We start from the raw sequence: 14,194 nt of genomic DNA on the forward strand, positions 1-14,194 counted from the left end.
TCTTAGGCTGGGGATGTGGCTCAAGCGGTAGCGTGCTCGCCTGGAATGTGTGCGGCCCAGGTTCGATCCTCAGCACCACATACAAACAAAGATGTTGTGTCCGCCAGTAACTAAAAAATAAATATTAAAATTCTCTCTCTCTTTCTCTCTCTCTCTCTTTCTCTCTTTAAAAAAATAATGGTTCTCAAACTTATTGGACTTAGGAATTTTAACACAAATTACTGAACATCTTAAGTAGTTTGTACTTTTTTATTGTATTCATCATTATTGTCAGACTAGAAATTAAGCATAAATTTCAAAAATTATTAAATTTAAAAAGTGACAATAAAGCCATTACATATTTCTATAGACTGCATTGTGTTCTCAAAATTCATAGGTTGAAACTCCAACTTCCAATGTAATAGTATTTGGAGATAGGACTTTTAGGAAGTAATTAAGATTAAATAAGGGTGGATTCTTAATCTGGTAAGATTGTCAGCCTTACAAGATAGGATGGTGTCCACCACACAAGAGCAGAGCAAGAATGCTACTGTCTGCAAGCTAGGAAGAGAATCATTACCAGAATCCAACCATACTAGCACCTTGGTCTTGGACTTCCGCCTCCAGATTATGAGAAAATCAATTTCTGTTGTTTAAGCTACCTAGTATATGATATTTTGTTATGGCATTCTGAATTGAATTGATATTTTGGTACTAAGAAGTATAGTACCACTGTAACAAATACATCAATATGTATAAGTGACTTTGGAACTGGGTAATGGGCAGAGGCTAGAAGGGTTTTTAGGTGAATGTCCAGAAATATGGACATTCAGGGCAATTCTGGTGATATCTTAGAAGAAATTGAGGAACATGTTATTGGAAACCAGAAGAAAAGTGATTCTTGTTATAGAGTAGAAAAGAATTTGACTGAACTGTGTTTAGCATTTTATGAAAGGTAAAATTTGACACTGTGAAATTGGATATTTAGCTGAGAATATTTCTAAACAATGTATTGATGGAGTAGCTCATTTCCTCCTGCTTTATAGTGAAACGTAAAAGAGGAGAGATGAATTCAAGAAGGAATTCCTAAGCAAAAAATGAAGCAGAACCAGAACTTGAAGATTTGGAAAATTCTCAGCCCATCTATATAGTCAAAAATGAGAAAGCTTATTCTGAAAAGAACTCCAAGGACGTGACTGAACAGCCTTTTGAGATAATATGTCCAGCTCATGGACTTGACTTGATCAACTATCAGCAGAATTCAGGAATAGAAGTGGATTTATTCCAGAAAGGCATTGACAGTTTGTACTAATGGAGACAAAACAAAACCAAATGAAGGACGATATTAGACTGTTTGGATTCTGCAGGACTGTACCATAAAACTACATAGCTGCAAGATACTGCCTTCAAAAAAGACCAACCCCTAAAGGGGTTGTTTAAGCCACATAATTTATGGTGTTTTAGTATGGAAGTCCAAGCTAACTAATGTACATGTTATGAAAATTAAATTATATTTCCCCAAACAAGAAAAAGCTTAGTCAGGAGACTAGCATTGTTTTACGTTTGTTCAAATCTCTTTAATGTCTACCTTAATATAGGACAGCTTGTTTTCATATGTTTCTGCACTGTCTGTTGTGATGTTTTAATTAAAGCATATGAGGAAAATCTAGGCTCGCACAGGTATGTAGTTGGAAAGAGGGAGAGTATTTTAATAGATGTTTCAGAAAATTGTGGATATTCTTTTTTTGGGTACTACATCAAAACTCGCTGAAGGGTGCTTTCTAAAATTGTAGTTTAATATGGAATTTGAACATTGCATTCGCTGTTAAAATCTGTTCATTTTGAATGGATCTTTTTGCCATAGTTTTAAAATATCACATTTGTTATTTGGAAAATCCTTGTTCTCTGTGTTATGCTTATTTTAAATGTTAAACATTTTATTACATAACATAAGAAAAATCACATTTGTTAATATCACTACCAAATCTTACAAAAAAGTCTTTAGTATCGTGAAATTACCAAACTCACAGTTGGAGATACAGATTTTTCAAACTTTTAACGTTACTTGAAAAATTTTATCTTTCTCAGCCAATACTGTTAGTTTTCTTCCTTGAGTTTGACATCCTCACTTTTTCGTTTTTAAGAAAATGTCTTTTAGGTACCTATTTGAATAATCACCAATTTATCTTCTTGTGGATTTTTCAAGTAAAAGTATTATATGACAAAAGTGACCAGTTCAACTTACAAAATAATTGATTTTATTGGAGCTAACAGTCATAGCTGATATAATGTTTAAAAAGTTGCCTTGGGTCCCCAGCACTAAAAAGAGAAGGTTGGGGAGGGGAAGGAAGGAAATAAATTTGCCAGTGGGGATGCTTCTCAGTGTTAAGAGTACTTGCCTGGCAGGCATGAGGCCCTGGGTTCATAGCACCAGGGAGAAAAAAAATTGCCTTGTTTATACTACAGTGATTTGGGGTGAAGAATTCAATGACTGTTAGTACAATTTGGCATCACTGCCTTGACTCATGCTAAAGTATAATGGTTTGCCAGGTGCCACATGCCTATAATCCTACCGGCTCAGGAGGCTAAGGCAGGAGGATTGTGAGTTCAAGGCTAGCCTCAGTACATAGATGCAAAAATTCTTAATAACATAATGGCAAATTACATCCAAAAACATATTGAATAGGTAGTGCACCATGATCAAGTGGGGTTCATCCCAGGGATGCAAGGTTGGTTCAACATACAGAAATCAAAAAAAGTAGTTCATCACATAAATAGACTTAAAAGAATCACATGATTATCTCAACAGATGCAGAAAAAGTATTTGACAAAATACAGCATCCATTCAAGCTGAAAACACTGGAATAACTAGGGATAGTAGGAACATACCTCAACATCGTAAAAGCTGTATACATTAAACCCAAGGCCAACATCATTTTAAATGGAAAAAAAAATGAAAACATTCTTTCTAAAAACTGACAAAAGACAAGGATGCCCTCTTTCACCACTTTGATTCAACATAGTCCTTGAAACTTTAGCCAGATTAATTAGATGAAAGAAATTAAAGGGATACAAATAGGAAAAGAAGAACTGAAATTATCCCTATTTGCCCATGACATGACTCTATATTTAGAAGACCCTAATAATTCCACCAGAAAACTTTTAGAACTCATAAATTAATTCAACAAAGTAGCAGGATATAGAATTAACAACCATAAGTCAATTGTGTTCCTATACCTCAGCAATGGGTCAACTGGAAGGAAATTAGGAAAACTATCCCATTCATGATAGCCTTAAAAAATAAAATATTTGGGAATCAATCTAAGAGGTGAAAGACCTCTGCAATGAAAACTATAGAACACTAAAGAAAGGAATTGAAGAAGACCTTAGAAAATGGAAAGATCTCCCATGTTCTTGGATAGGCAAGATTAGTATTGTCAAAATGGCCATACTACCAAAAGCACTATACAGATTTAATGCAAGTCCAATTAAAATTCCAACAATGTTCTTCATAGAAATAGAAAAAGCAGTCATGAAATTCATTTGGAAAAGTAAAAGACCCAGAATAGACAAAGCAATCCTCAGAGAGAAAAGGGAAGCAAGTGACATCACAACACCAATACTACAGAGCTATAGTAACAAAAACGGTATAGTATTGGCACCAAAACAGACATGAAAAACAATGGTATAGCATAGAAGACACAGAGACAAACCCACATAAATATGGTTATCTCATACTAGTCAAAAGGACCATGAACAAACATTGGAGAAAAGGTACCCTTTTAAACAAATGATGCTGGGAAAACTGGAAATTCGTATGTAGCAAAATGAAGTTAAACTCTTATCTCTCACCCAGCACAGAACTCCAAGTGAATCAAGGACCTAGGCATTAGAACAGAGACCCTGAGCCTACTAGAAGGAAAAGTAGGCCCAAATCTCCATCATGTCAGCTTAGGAACTGAATTCCTCAACAAGACTCCTTAAAGTGCAAGAAATAAAATCAAGAATCAATAAATGGGATGATGTCAAACTAAAAATCTTTTTCACAGCACAGAAAACAATAAAAAATGTGAACAGAAGCTTACAGAATGGGAGAAGATCTTTGCCACCTACACCTTATACAGAGTAGAACTCAAAAAACTTAACACCAAAAAAAAAAAAAAATAATAACCCAATCAATAAATGGGCAAAGGAATTGAACAGACATTTCATAGAAGAAATATGATCAGTCTACAAATATGTGAAAAAATGTTCAATATCTCTAGCAATTAGAGAAATTCAAATTAAAACTACACTGAGATTTCATCTCATTCCTGTCAGAATGGCGATTATCAGTCAGAATACAAGTAACAATAAATGTTGGTGAGGATGTGGGGAGAAAGTTACACCCATGCATTTGCTGGTGGGACTGCAAATTGGTGCAACCACTCTGGAAAGCAGTTTGGAGATTCCTCAGAAAACTTGGAGTGGAACCACCATTCGACGCAGCTATCCCACTCCTTGGTTTATACTCAAAGGACTTAAAATCAGCTTACTATAGTGATGTGGCCACATCATAATGGCTAAACTATGGAGGTGTCCTTCAACAGATGAATGGATAAAGAAAATGTGGTACATATACACAATGGACTGTTACTCAGCCATAAAGGAGGAGGAAATTATGGCATTTGCCAGTAAACGGATGGTACTGGAGACTATCATGCTAAGTGAAATAAGCCAATTCCAGAAAACCAAAAGCTGAATGTTCTGATATGCAGAACATTAACAGTAGTGAAGGGAAGAATAGAAGTTCATTGAATTTTAGACAAAGGGGAATGAAGGGAAGGGAGGGGAGATGGAAATAGAAAAGACAGTAGAATGAATTGGAGGGGGAATGGAAATAGAAAAGACAGTAGAATGAAAGAGATAACTTTCCTATGTTCATTAAATGTATGACCAATGTAATGCCACATAATGTACAACCACAAAAATGGGATGTCTACTCTAGTTATGTATAGTATGTCCAAATATATTCTGCTGTCATGTATAACTAAAAAGAACAAATAAATTAAAAAAAAAAAAAACCAGCCTCAGAAACTTAGCAAGAACCTAAGTAACTCAGCAAGACTCTCTTTCTAAATAAAATATAAAAAAGGGCTGGAGATGTGACAGGCTCATGGTTAAGAGCCCCTGGGTTCAATTCCCAGTACCAAAATAAAAAAAGTATAGTGGTTATACCCACATTAACTTGATACTATTAGTTAAATTGTGCAGCGGGATGGTAAGATAAATGAGTTGCCTAGGGCACAAAATTTAAAGATGCCCTCATTCTCAGGGTCATATAACTGAGTCCATGTCAACATAAAGGCAAATCATGTCTCAGAATTTACTATGAAAACAGTTACTTTGCATTTCCATGAATCATACTTTAAGAACTGCTTTGATATGTGTTGTTATTCTGCTTATAATCCTTTGATAGCTTCTCACTGACTCAAGATTATATCTAGACTTTTTTCCCCACAATTCAATAAAGTTTTATTTTCCCTTTTTTCCTCTCTATTAGACCCTAATTTATTTTTTATTAATTTTTTAAAATAAATTTTCTTTTTAAAATATTTATTATTTATTTTTTTTAGTTTTCGGCGGACACAACATCTTTTTGTATGTGGTGCTGAGGATCGAACCCGGGCCGCACACATGCCAGGCGAGCGCGCTACCGCTTGAGCCACATCCCCAGCCCTATTTTTTATTAATTTTTAAAATTTAGATATGACAGCGGAATGTGTTACAATTCAAATTACACATATAGAGCACAATATTGTTCATATCTCTGGTCATATACAAAGTACATTCACACCAATTCGTGTCTTCATACATGTACTTTGGATAATAATGTCCATCACATTCCACCATCATTTCTAACCCCCTTCCCCCTCCCCTCCCCTCCCCTCTCTCTGTCCTCTCTCTGCCCTATCTAGAGTTTGTCTATTCCTCCCATGCTTCCTTTCCCTACCCTACTATGAATCAGCCTCCTTATATCAGAGAAAACATTCAGCATTTGTTTTTTTGGGATTGGCTAACTTCACTTAGCATTATCTTCTCTAACTCCATCCATTTACCTGCAAATGCCATGATTTTATTCTCTCTTATTGCTGAGTAATATTCCATTGTGTGTCTACGCCACATTTTTTTTATCCATTCATCTATTGAAGGGCATCTAGGTTAGTTCCACAGTTTAGCTATTGTGAATCGTGCTGCTATAAACATTGATGTGGCCGTGTCCCTGTAGTATGCTGTTTTTAAGTCCTTTGGGTATAGACCAAAGAGAGAGATAGGTAGGTCAAATGGTGGTTCCATTCCCAATTTTCTAAGAAATCTTCACACTGCTTTCCATATTGGCTGCACCAATTTGCAGTCCCACCAGCAGTGTAAGAGTGTACCTTTTCCCCCCACATCCTTGCCCACAATTATTGTTATTTGTGTTCATAATAGCTGCCATTCTGACTGGAGTGAGATGAAATCTTAAGAGTGATTTTGATTTGCATTTCTCTAATTGCTAGCAATGATGAACATTTTTTTCATATATTTGTTGATTGATTTTATATCATCTTCAGACTCTTCAAAATGGAATATAAGTTCCTTCATATTTCCTTCAGTCTACCCTTATTTCAGCTCTTCCTCCTACACCCTACCGTCTGCTCTAGCCTAAACATGATGTACAGTTTTATGGTACTTCCTCTGCTTTGAATGTGGCAATCTTCTACTCATCTTTTATGATTCAGCGTCAGTTCAAATGTCACCTCCTCCCTAAAACCTTCGCTGATTCCTCCAGAGAAAAATTCACTTTCCTTTTTTTTTTTTTTTTTGGTTGGAATAAAACAGGTCTCAACTATAGCACTTGTCATACATTTTAGGTGATGGTTCATAATACTAACATTCATGCTGTATTTAATTCAGTTAAACAAGTCAGTTCCAGATACTGTGGTAGGCTTTACAAACATTAAAGTGAGCTAAGATATCATATTTGAGAGGGGAAATTAAAATCCAAACAGATAATCAATCACATTTTAAATGGTAACTGACATAACTGAATTATGAACCAAACACTATGGAGACAGAAATAAGGGAATGACTAGATTTAATTCTATGCTTCTTGAGAGCCAGGGTGATTAATGGTTTATTTGTCTTTGTATCATCTGTGGCTAGTTGTGCTTAGAATAACTGGGTAGACAGTGAATGTTGATTAAATGAAGATTTCACTGCATTTGTTTGAACTCTTTTTTTCCCCATGTTTTTCAGAATGCAAGGTATGGAGAAACCCTTTAAACCTTTTCAGAGGAGCAGAATATAGAAGGTACTACATTTTGCTTTCATTATAAGTATGGTCTTAGAGTGAAAGTACTATGGAAACATTTGTTTTTATAAATATATCACAGTTTCTTCCAGTTGGAGATGTTGATATATATAATAAGGTAAAAAGATTAGCTCAAGTTTATGTGGCAGCATCTTGACTATATTTATAATCACTAGAAGCAATGCTTTAAATCATGTTTGTGATATGTAATAAGTCCCTTAGTTTATGTTAGAAAGCCTTTTTTAAAGAATTCTTGAGGTTAAAAAAATTGTAGGTGTCAGCAAACTCCTATGCATATGTGCTCAATTTCAAGATTGCAAGATTCACTAGAAAACATCAATCTGAATGTGAATATGAGCTCATATTTGTGCAACGGTACAGGATTTTTTATTGATTTTATATTACCATCTCCTCTCTACACTACTGTGTTCATTTTTCTTCCAGTTTTATTGTGAATGAAAAAGCATCTCTAGAAACTTCCAACTATTGATATTTGACTTTCATTTTTTAAAAATATGTATTTTCTAGTTTTAGGTGGATGCAATATCTTTATTTTTATTTTTATGTTGTGCTGAGGATCAAACCCAGTGCCTCTTGCATGCTAGGTGAGCACTCTAAGCACTCTACCACTGAGCCACAATCCCAGCCCAGACTTTCATTTTTATTTTGAGTAGGACTTTGTTTTACCTGGAGGTAGACTGGAGCATGTTATTTAACTCACTGTACAACCCTACTCTGTGCAAAATGATGGAGATACAAAAATGATTAAATAGTAACCCTTCTTTATAAGTACTTGATAGTGTAAGATAGAGGCATCCTGGAAAGTGAAAACTAGGCTTTTATGAGAGATGTCTTTAACCTGTATTAAGGGATTCTGTAAGAGGTCCTTGAACCTTCTACACTGTTTATTAAGTTATTGCCACAGTTCCTTGTTATATTATACAGATTCCACTTCATGAAGATTTTAAAGAGAAATTTCTTAGTACCAGAAATATGCTTCTTTTGAATGATTAATTCAAAAAAGTCTGAATTGGTTGATAATCATTTTGTAGTTCTAGAAAGTTTAAAGCCATACTGTAATCAATTCTTAGTAAATGCACTGAACTTTGTGGTTAATTTCATTTTAGGTTCCATTTGTGTCCCAATTATTATTTTTCCTCTATTGGATCTTTTTAATTTACTTTCAATGTAGGTTATGTTATACTTTGTATTTCATCTGCCTCTAATCATTTTAGGAATAATATGGATTGCTAATTATTTTTAAATTTTTATTATCTTTTATGGTGTTAGTGACCAAACCCAGGGCCTCATACATGCAAGATGAAGTGCTCTACCACTGAGCTATACCTCTAGCTCAGTATTTTCTTACTTTTAGAATGCATAGCAAGACTTTGATAGATTAACAAGAATTTGGTTTTCCTTTTTTCTTCATGACAATTTTTTTATAAACTAAAATTTTAGAGCTAGAGTTGTACCTCAGTGGTAGAGTGCTTTCTTAGAATGTGTGAGGCCCTGGGTTCAATCCTCAGCATCTCACATAAATAAATAAAAGATCCTTTGACAACTAAAATATATCTGCTTACAGATATAGATATCTGTTTAGGGGGGGAAAAAAGCTAAAATTTTAGCAAGGCTATTTATTTATTTATTACACACCGAGTCACATCCCCAGTCTTTTTTACTTTTTATTTTGACATACAGTCTCACTAAGTTTCATAGGGTCTTGCTAAGTGGCTGAGGCTGCCCTCAAACTTGTGATGCTCCCGTCTCAGCCTCTTAAAGTGCTGGGATTACAGGCATGAGCCACCATGCCCAGCTATTGTTTAATGGTATAAAATAACTTAAGAACTTTGATCATGTATAAATAACATTTAAAAATGTTCTTTTCTGGTACTCAGTTTTTCTGTTTGTAAAATATATGCATATTCATTGTACAAAATTAAAAATACATAGATGCATAAAAATGAAAGTAAAAATCACTTTTCCACCACTAAGTGTTAATTGCTATTAGTTTTTAGAATATCTCCATCCAGTCTCTCTTTTATATGCACATATAGAAACAAAACTTTAACACCATACTCAAAGATATACATCCTACTTTTTTTCCAATATAACATTATGTGAATTTCCCACAAAATTTCTTGATAACGTGGATTTCTTTAAAAATGTGATTTTTATGGTTGTATTTTTTTCTATTGTATGCATGCATATACCTTACTTTACCCATAATCTCTCCCATCTGGGTTACTGAGATTATTTTTCCACTGTTAGCATTAAATTGGTATATTATAAGTATGTAGCCACATCTATGATTATTTCCTCAGGGTTTATTTGTATTAATTTGATTAATTCCTCAGGGATTACTGAATCATAGGGTATAAACAGTTTTTTTTTCTTCCCTTGATTTTTGAAAATCATTACTATGTAAATTTAAATTTTTTTTTTAAGGAGAGAAAATGTTTAATGGAATTCCACCTAGATGTAACTTTTTAAAGACTTTTGATAGATATTACCTAATTGATTTCTGAGAAATGTATTCTAATTTGCATTTATTCCCATAACATACATATGTGTATTCCACTTCATCCTTGATAACACATCTTCATCAGTTTGATAGTGAAGAGTAAAACTTAATTAATTCACTATTTGCTTATTACTAATGAGATTTGACATTTAAAAATGTATTTACTAGCCTGGTGTGGTGGTGCATGTCTGTAATCCCATCTTCTTGAGAGGCAGAGGAAAGAGAATCACAAGTTTGAGGACTTTAACAACTTAACAAGAACAATCTCAAAATAAAAAGATCTTGGGAAGTATCTCAGTGGTAGAGTATCCCTGGGTTCAATCTCCGGTTTGGAAAATAAAAAGAGTATTTACTAGACAGTTTATTGTAGGGTTGGGTGGGATGAAAGTTTATAATTTTACTTTAATGAAATATGGAAAAAAAGTTTCTCTCTCTCTCTCTCTCTCTCTCTCTCTCTCTCTCTCTCTCTCTCTCTCTCTCTCTCCCCCCCCCCTCTCTCTCTTTTTATGGTATTGGGTACTGATAATTGAACCCAGGAGCACTCTACCACTGAGATACTTACCCAGTCAGTTTTTGCTTTTTTTTTTTTTTTAAATTTTAAGAGAGGGTCTTGCTAAGTTGCCCAGGCTGTCTTCAAACTTGTGATTTTCCTGTCTCAGCCTCCCGAGTTGTAGAGATGATAGATGTGCACCACTGTGCCCTGCTCTGTCTATACACTGAAAGTCCTACACCATCTTGATATTGAGTAAAAATATCTCCTTTCTTTTAGCTTCTATGGAGTTTTACTTGTAATATTTAATTTTTATTCATTGAGAATTTATTCAAATATATTTAATGAGGTGTATATCTAACATTGTTTTATTCCTTCAAATCCAGTATTCAGAGCATTGTTTATTGAATAATTTATTCTTTCTGATTTCATTTTTGATGTTTTATTATCATATTCTTAATTAGTTTTTGTAGATTATCTCACTCATTTTGCTAAGTATAATAAATTTTTAAAATATCCTGAAATAGAATATAGAACTTGTAGTCCTCTATCTTTGGAATTTAAATAGTGTATGTTATAGCAGACAGATGCTCTCTCATGTCTAATTTAAATATTTTCTTGTGTTTTGGTTAAGATACACTTGGGTGACTGGAAAAGAGCCACTTACGTACTATGACATGAACTTGTCAGCACAGGACCATCAGACCTTTTTCACCTGTGACTCAGACTTTTTACGTCCTTCAGACACAGGTACGTCATATCTATTCATGGTGCAAATAGTGATTGTGAAAATTATTTGAAAAGTTCTTTAGAGTTATTTATTATAATATCCAGAGTTATTTGGGTTGAAGTTATTTGCATTACTGACAAGAAACTCAGATTAAATAAATATTAACAGATATATTAACTCAAATTATATTAAATAATATAGTATTTGCAGTATGCCAGGCAGAGTGCTAGCTGATAGGGATCAAAGATGAAAATATATTCCTTGCTCTCCAAGTTTCATACACTATTAAGGAAGACACATATGAAAGCCCTGGTTTAAGTAATTTCTAGAAATGTTCTAATTTAATTTTCCCACTTTATGAGAGGTACTAATATCAGTTCAGTTTTAAAAATAAAAGAACTGGTTCTGGGGATGAAGCTTACTGCTGAAGTGTTTGTCTAGCATGCATAAGACCATTGATTTGATCCCCAGCACTGCAAGTAAATAAATAAAACAAAGGAACTAAGGCAAAGAGAGATCGAGTAGTATGCCCTAATCACACAGCTAATACATAAGGATAGGTTTCAAACTCCAGTTTGGCTTTTAACCACTATAATACTGCTACTTCCACTTAACCACATTGATAGGTAGTTTGAAAAAGCCAGTTTCTTAGCACTGAATTGAGTTCATTGTCATATATCGTTGTTGGATTAAATATATTAAGGATGGATGGTAGCAGGAATTTAAGGATCTTTGATATGGTTTCATAAAATATTTAATTTCAAATAGAGGTTAAAAAAAGAATTGCTTTATGTTTATAAGTTTAATGTTATTATTAGCAAAAGTATGTCTTAGAGAGAAATAGGAGTAGAATATAAGTATTATGAGTTAATTTTAAGGATTGAAGTGAGTCTGGAAATTAGCCCTTACCTCCCTCTCATAGTCAGAATTGCAAACATCAGTAGACTTTCCAAACAGCCCCTCTGACTGTCCACTAAAACTGTAGTCTTAAAACATTTCTACACTAAAACTATAGTCTTAAAACATTCACTTTCTCCAAAAAGAATTTAAAAATTATGTGTGCCACCCCCGACCAGTGCAGGCAGCTGAACTAAGATCACTCGTGTGAATTTGCAGGGACATAAAATAAAAACACAGACATGATTTACCTTTATACAAGCTTCAGGATGTCTTCCCCATCTTTCATCCTCAGGCTCCCCAAAAGGGAAAGCAAGAGAAAGTCATGAGAGGCTGATGAGAGAGGGGGAACACATTTGGAAGTCAGCTTTTATTGGGGAGGACTCTTGTTCTTAGAAAGTTCTATTCATAAAAGGGCAGAAGGGGCAGGAGTATAAGGGAACAGGTGAGTGTAACTCAACCCTAGGGGCATGCCCCACAAAGATGACCTTCTTGCTATCTGAGTGGTTGGCCAGAGCCTGAGGCATCAGGTCTGGAAGGCATGGTCCTTCAGTGTGGCTCCCCACATATGTGTCCTTTTACTTTTTTTTTTTTTTTCCTGGTACTGGGGATTGAACCCAGGGGTGCTCTACCACTAAGCTATGTCCGCAGTCCTTTTTATTTTTTGAGACAAGGTCTCACTGAATTGCTTAGGGCCTTGTTAAATTGCTGAGGCTGGCCTCAAACTTGGGATCCTTCCTCAGCCCAGTCAGTGGGATTACAGGCATTCACCATTGCGCCTAACTCAATCTTTTTAAAATTAACATTACAAGGTAAAATAATTACAAAGAATGTAATTTTTGACATATTGCAAAATGTAGACATTAAAAAAGTAAAATTAATATGCCGTATTTTAAATATACAACATGGAATCAGTTTATTTTATCTGTGTGTGTGTGTGTGTGTGTGTGTGTGTGTGTATGTGTATGTTTTCTGGGATTGAACCCAGGACACATGCTATGTACTCTACTACTAAGCTACATATATTGCCCCAGGTCCTAGAATCAAAAAATTTGATACCCACCTATCTATTGAAAACTAAATGATCAAACATTTTCTAACAGTAACAAACTTTTGTAAGTCCTTTTTCTTCTTAATGCATATCTATTTTACATACTTTATAATTGTATTATAATTAATGCTTAAGTCTTTTATCATAAGCAGACTTTTCTACAATAAAAAAGTATACATTTTTTAATGTAAATTTCATTTGGTCTAGGTTTTAAATAATGTGATATATTTTAATCAAAGTTTTATCAAGTCCTTACAGATATATAACTTAGATCTTTAAACTTTGAAATATGTCCTCCATGAAACCTAATTGGATGCATGTCTTCATTTTTCAATCCTATTAAACAAACCAGACGCTTTCTGGTAGTGAAGTCTGTGACTTCATTTTTCAGTTCAAGTAAACATATTAGCATGCATCTTCCATGATAATGTTCTCTTCTGAATTCAAATTCCAAGATGGAAAGATAGATAAATCTTGGAGCTTGGACTAGACCAAATTCCCAGAAAGCCAATGATATATATTAATAGTTTTATATTCAAAAAACAAATGTGTATGTATATGGGATGTGGCAAATTTCCCTTGAATTATCATCTTTAGTAATCATTAAATGAGTTGATTTTGTTCTCATCTTATCAATTTGTTTATCTAAGGCAGAGAACAAGCATATTCTTGTGGCTAGGGTTGTGGCACAGTGGTAGAGCACTTGCATAGCACATGTGAATCACTGGGTTAGATCCTCAGCATCATATAAAAATAATAAGTAAAATAAAGGTATTATGTCCATCTGTAACTAAAACAACAACAACAACAACAAAAACTCATATTCTCAAGGGACAGCCAGCAATGTTTTTTGAATTATATGTTTTAATTTTCAACATTTAAAAATAAAGATGCTGGTCACAATGGCATGTACCAGTAGTCCCAGCTCTTGGGAGGTTGAGGTAGAAGAATCACGTAAAGCCAGGAATTAAGGGCCATCCTGGACAACAGAGAGATTCTATTAAAAAAATAAATAAAGAGCAAAATTCACATTAAAATCTGATTTACACTTTTTGGAAAGTATGGGGAAAGTGGATCTACATTTCCACTTGGCAGTAATAAGCTAGAAATGAATTGTGGCTATTCTCTTCAGACAGTAAATGTGGTTTTAGTTCATTGTCATGTTTCCTACCTGGCCTCTGTAGACATTT

General features: G+C 34.2%; 1 protein-coding gene across 14 annotated transcripts in view; it reads left to right on the forward strand.

The window, feature by feature from the left end:
* St7l (suppression of tumorigenicity 7 like) overlaps window positions 1–14,194 on the forward strand; it is a 156,055-nt gene that overhangs the window by 10,939 nt on the left and 130,922 nt on the right. For all 14 annotated transcript variants that reach the window (XM_076863013.1, XM_076863004.1, XM_076863008.1 and 11 more), the window contains 2 exons: window positions 7,258–7,312; window positions 10,961–11,076. In XM_076863013.1, coding sequence (XP_076719128.1) covers window positions 7,258–7,312; window positions 10,961–11,076 — 171 coding nt within the window. The remainder of the gene's footprint in view (window positions 1–7,257; window positions 7,313–10,960; window positions 11,077–14,194) is intronic.

The sequence above is a fragment of the Callospermophilus lateralis genome, chromosome 7, assembly GCF_048772815.1.
Source record: "Callospermophilus lateralis isolate mCalLat2 chromosome 7, mCalLat2.hap1, whole genome shotgun sequence".
NCBI lineage: Eukaryota > Metazoa > Chordata > Mammalia > Rodentia > Sciuridae > Callospermophilus > Callospermophilus lateralis.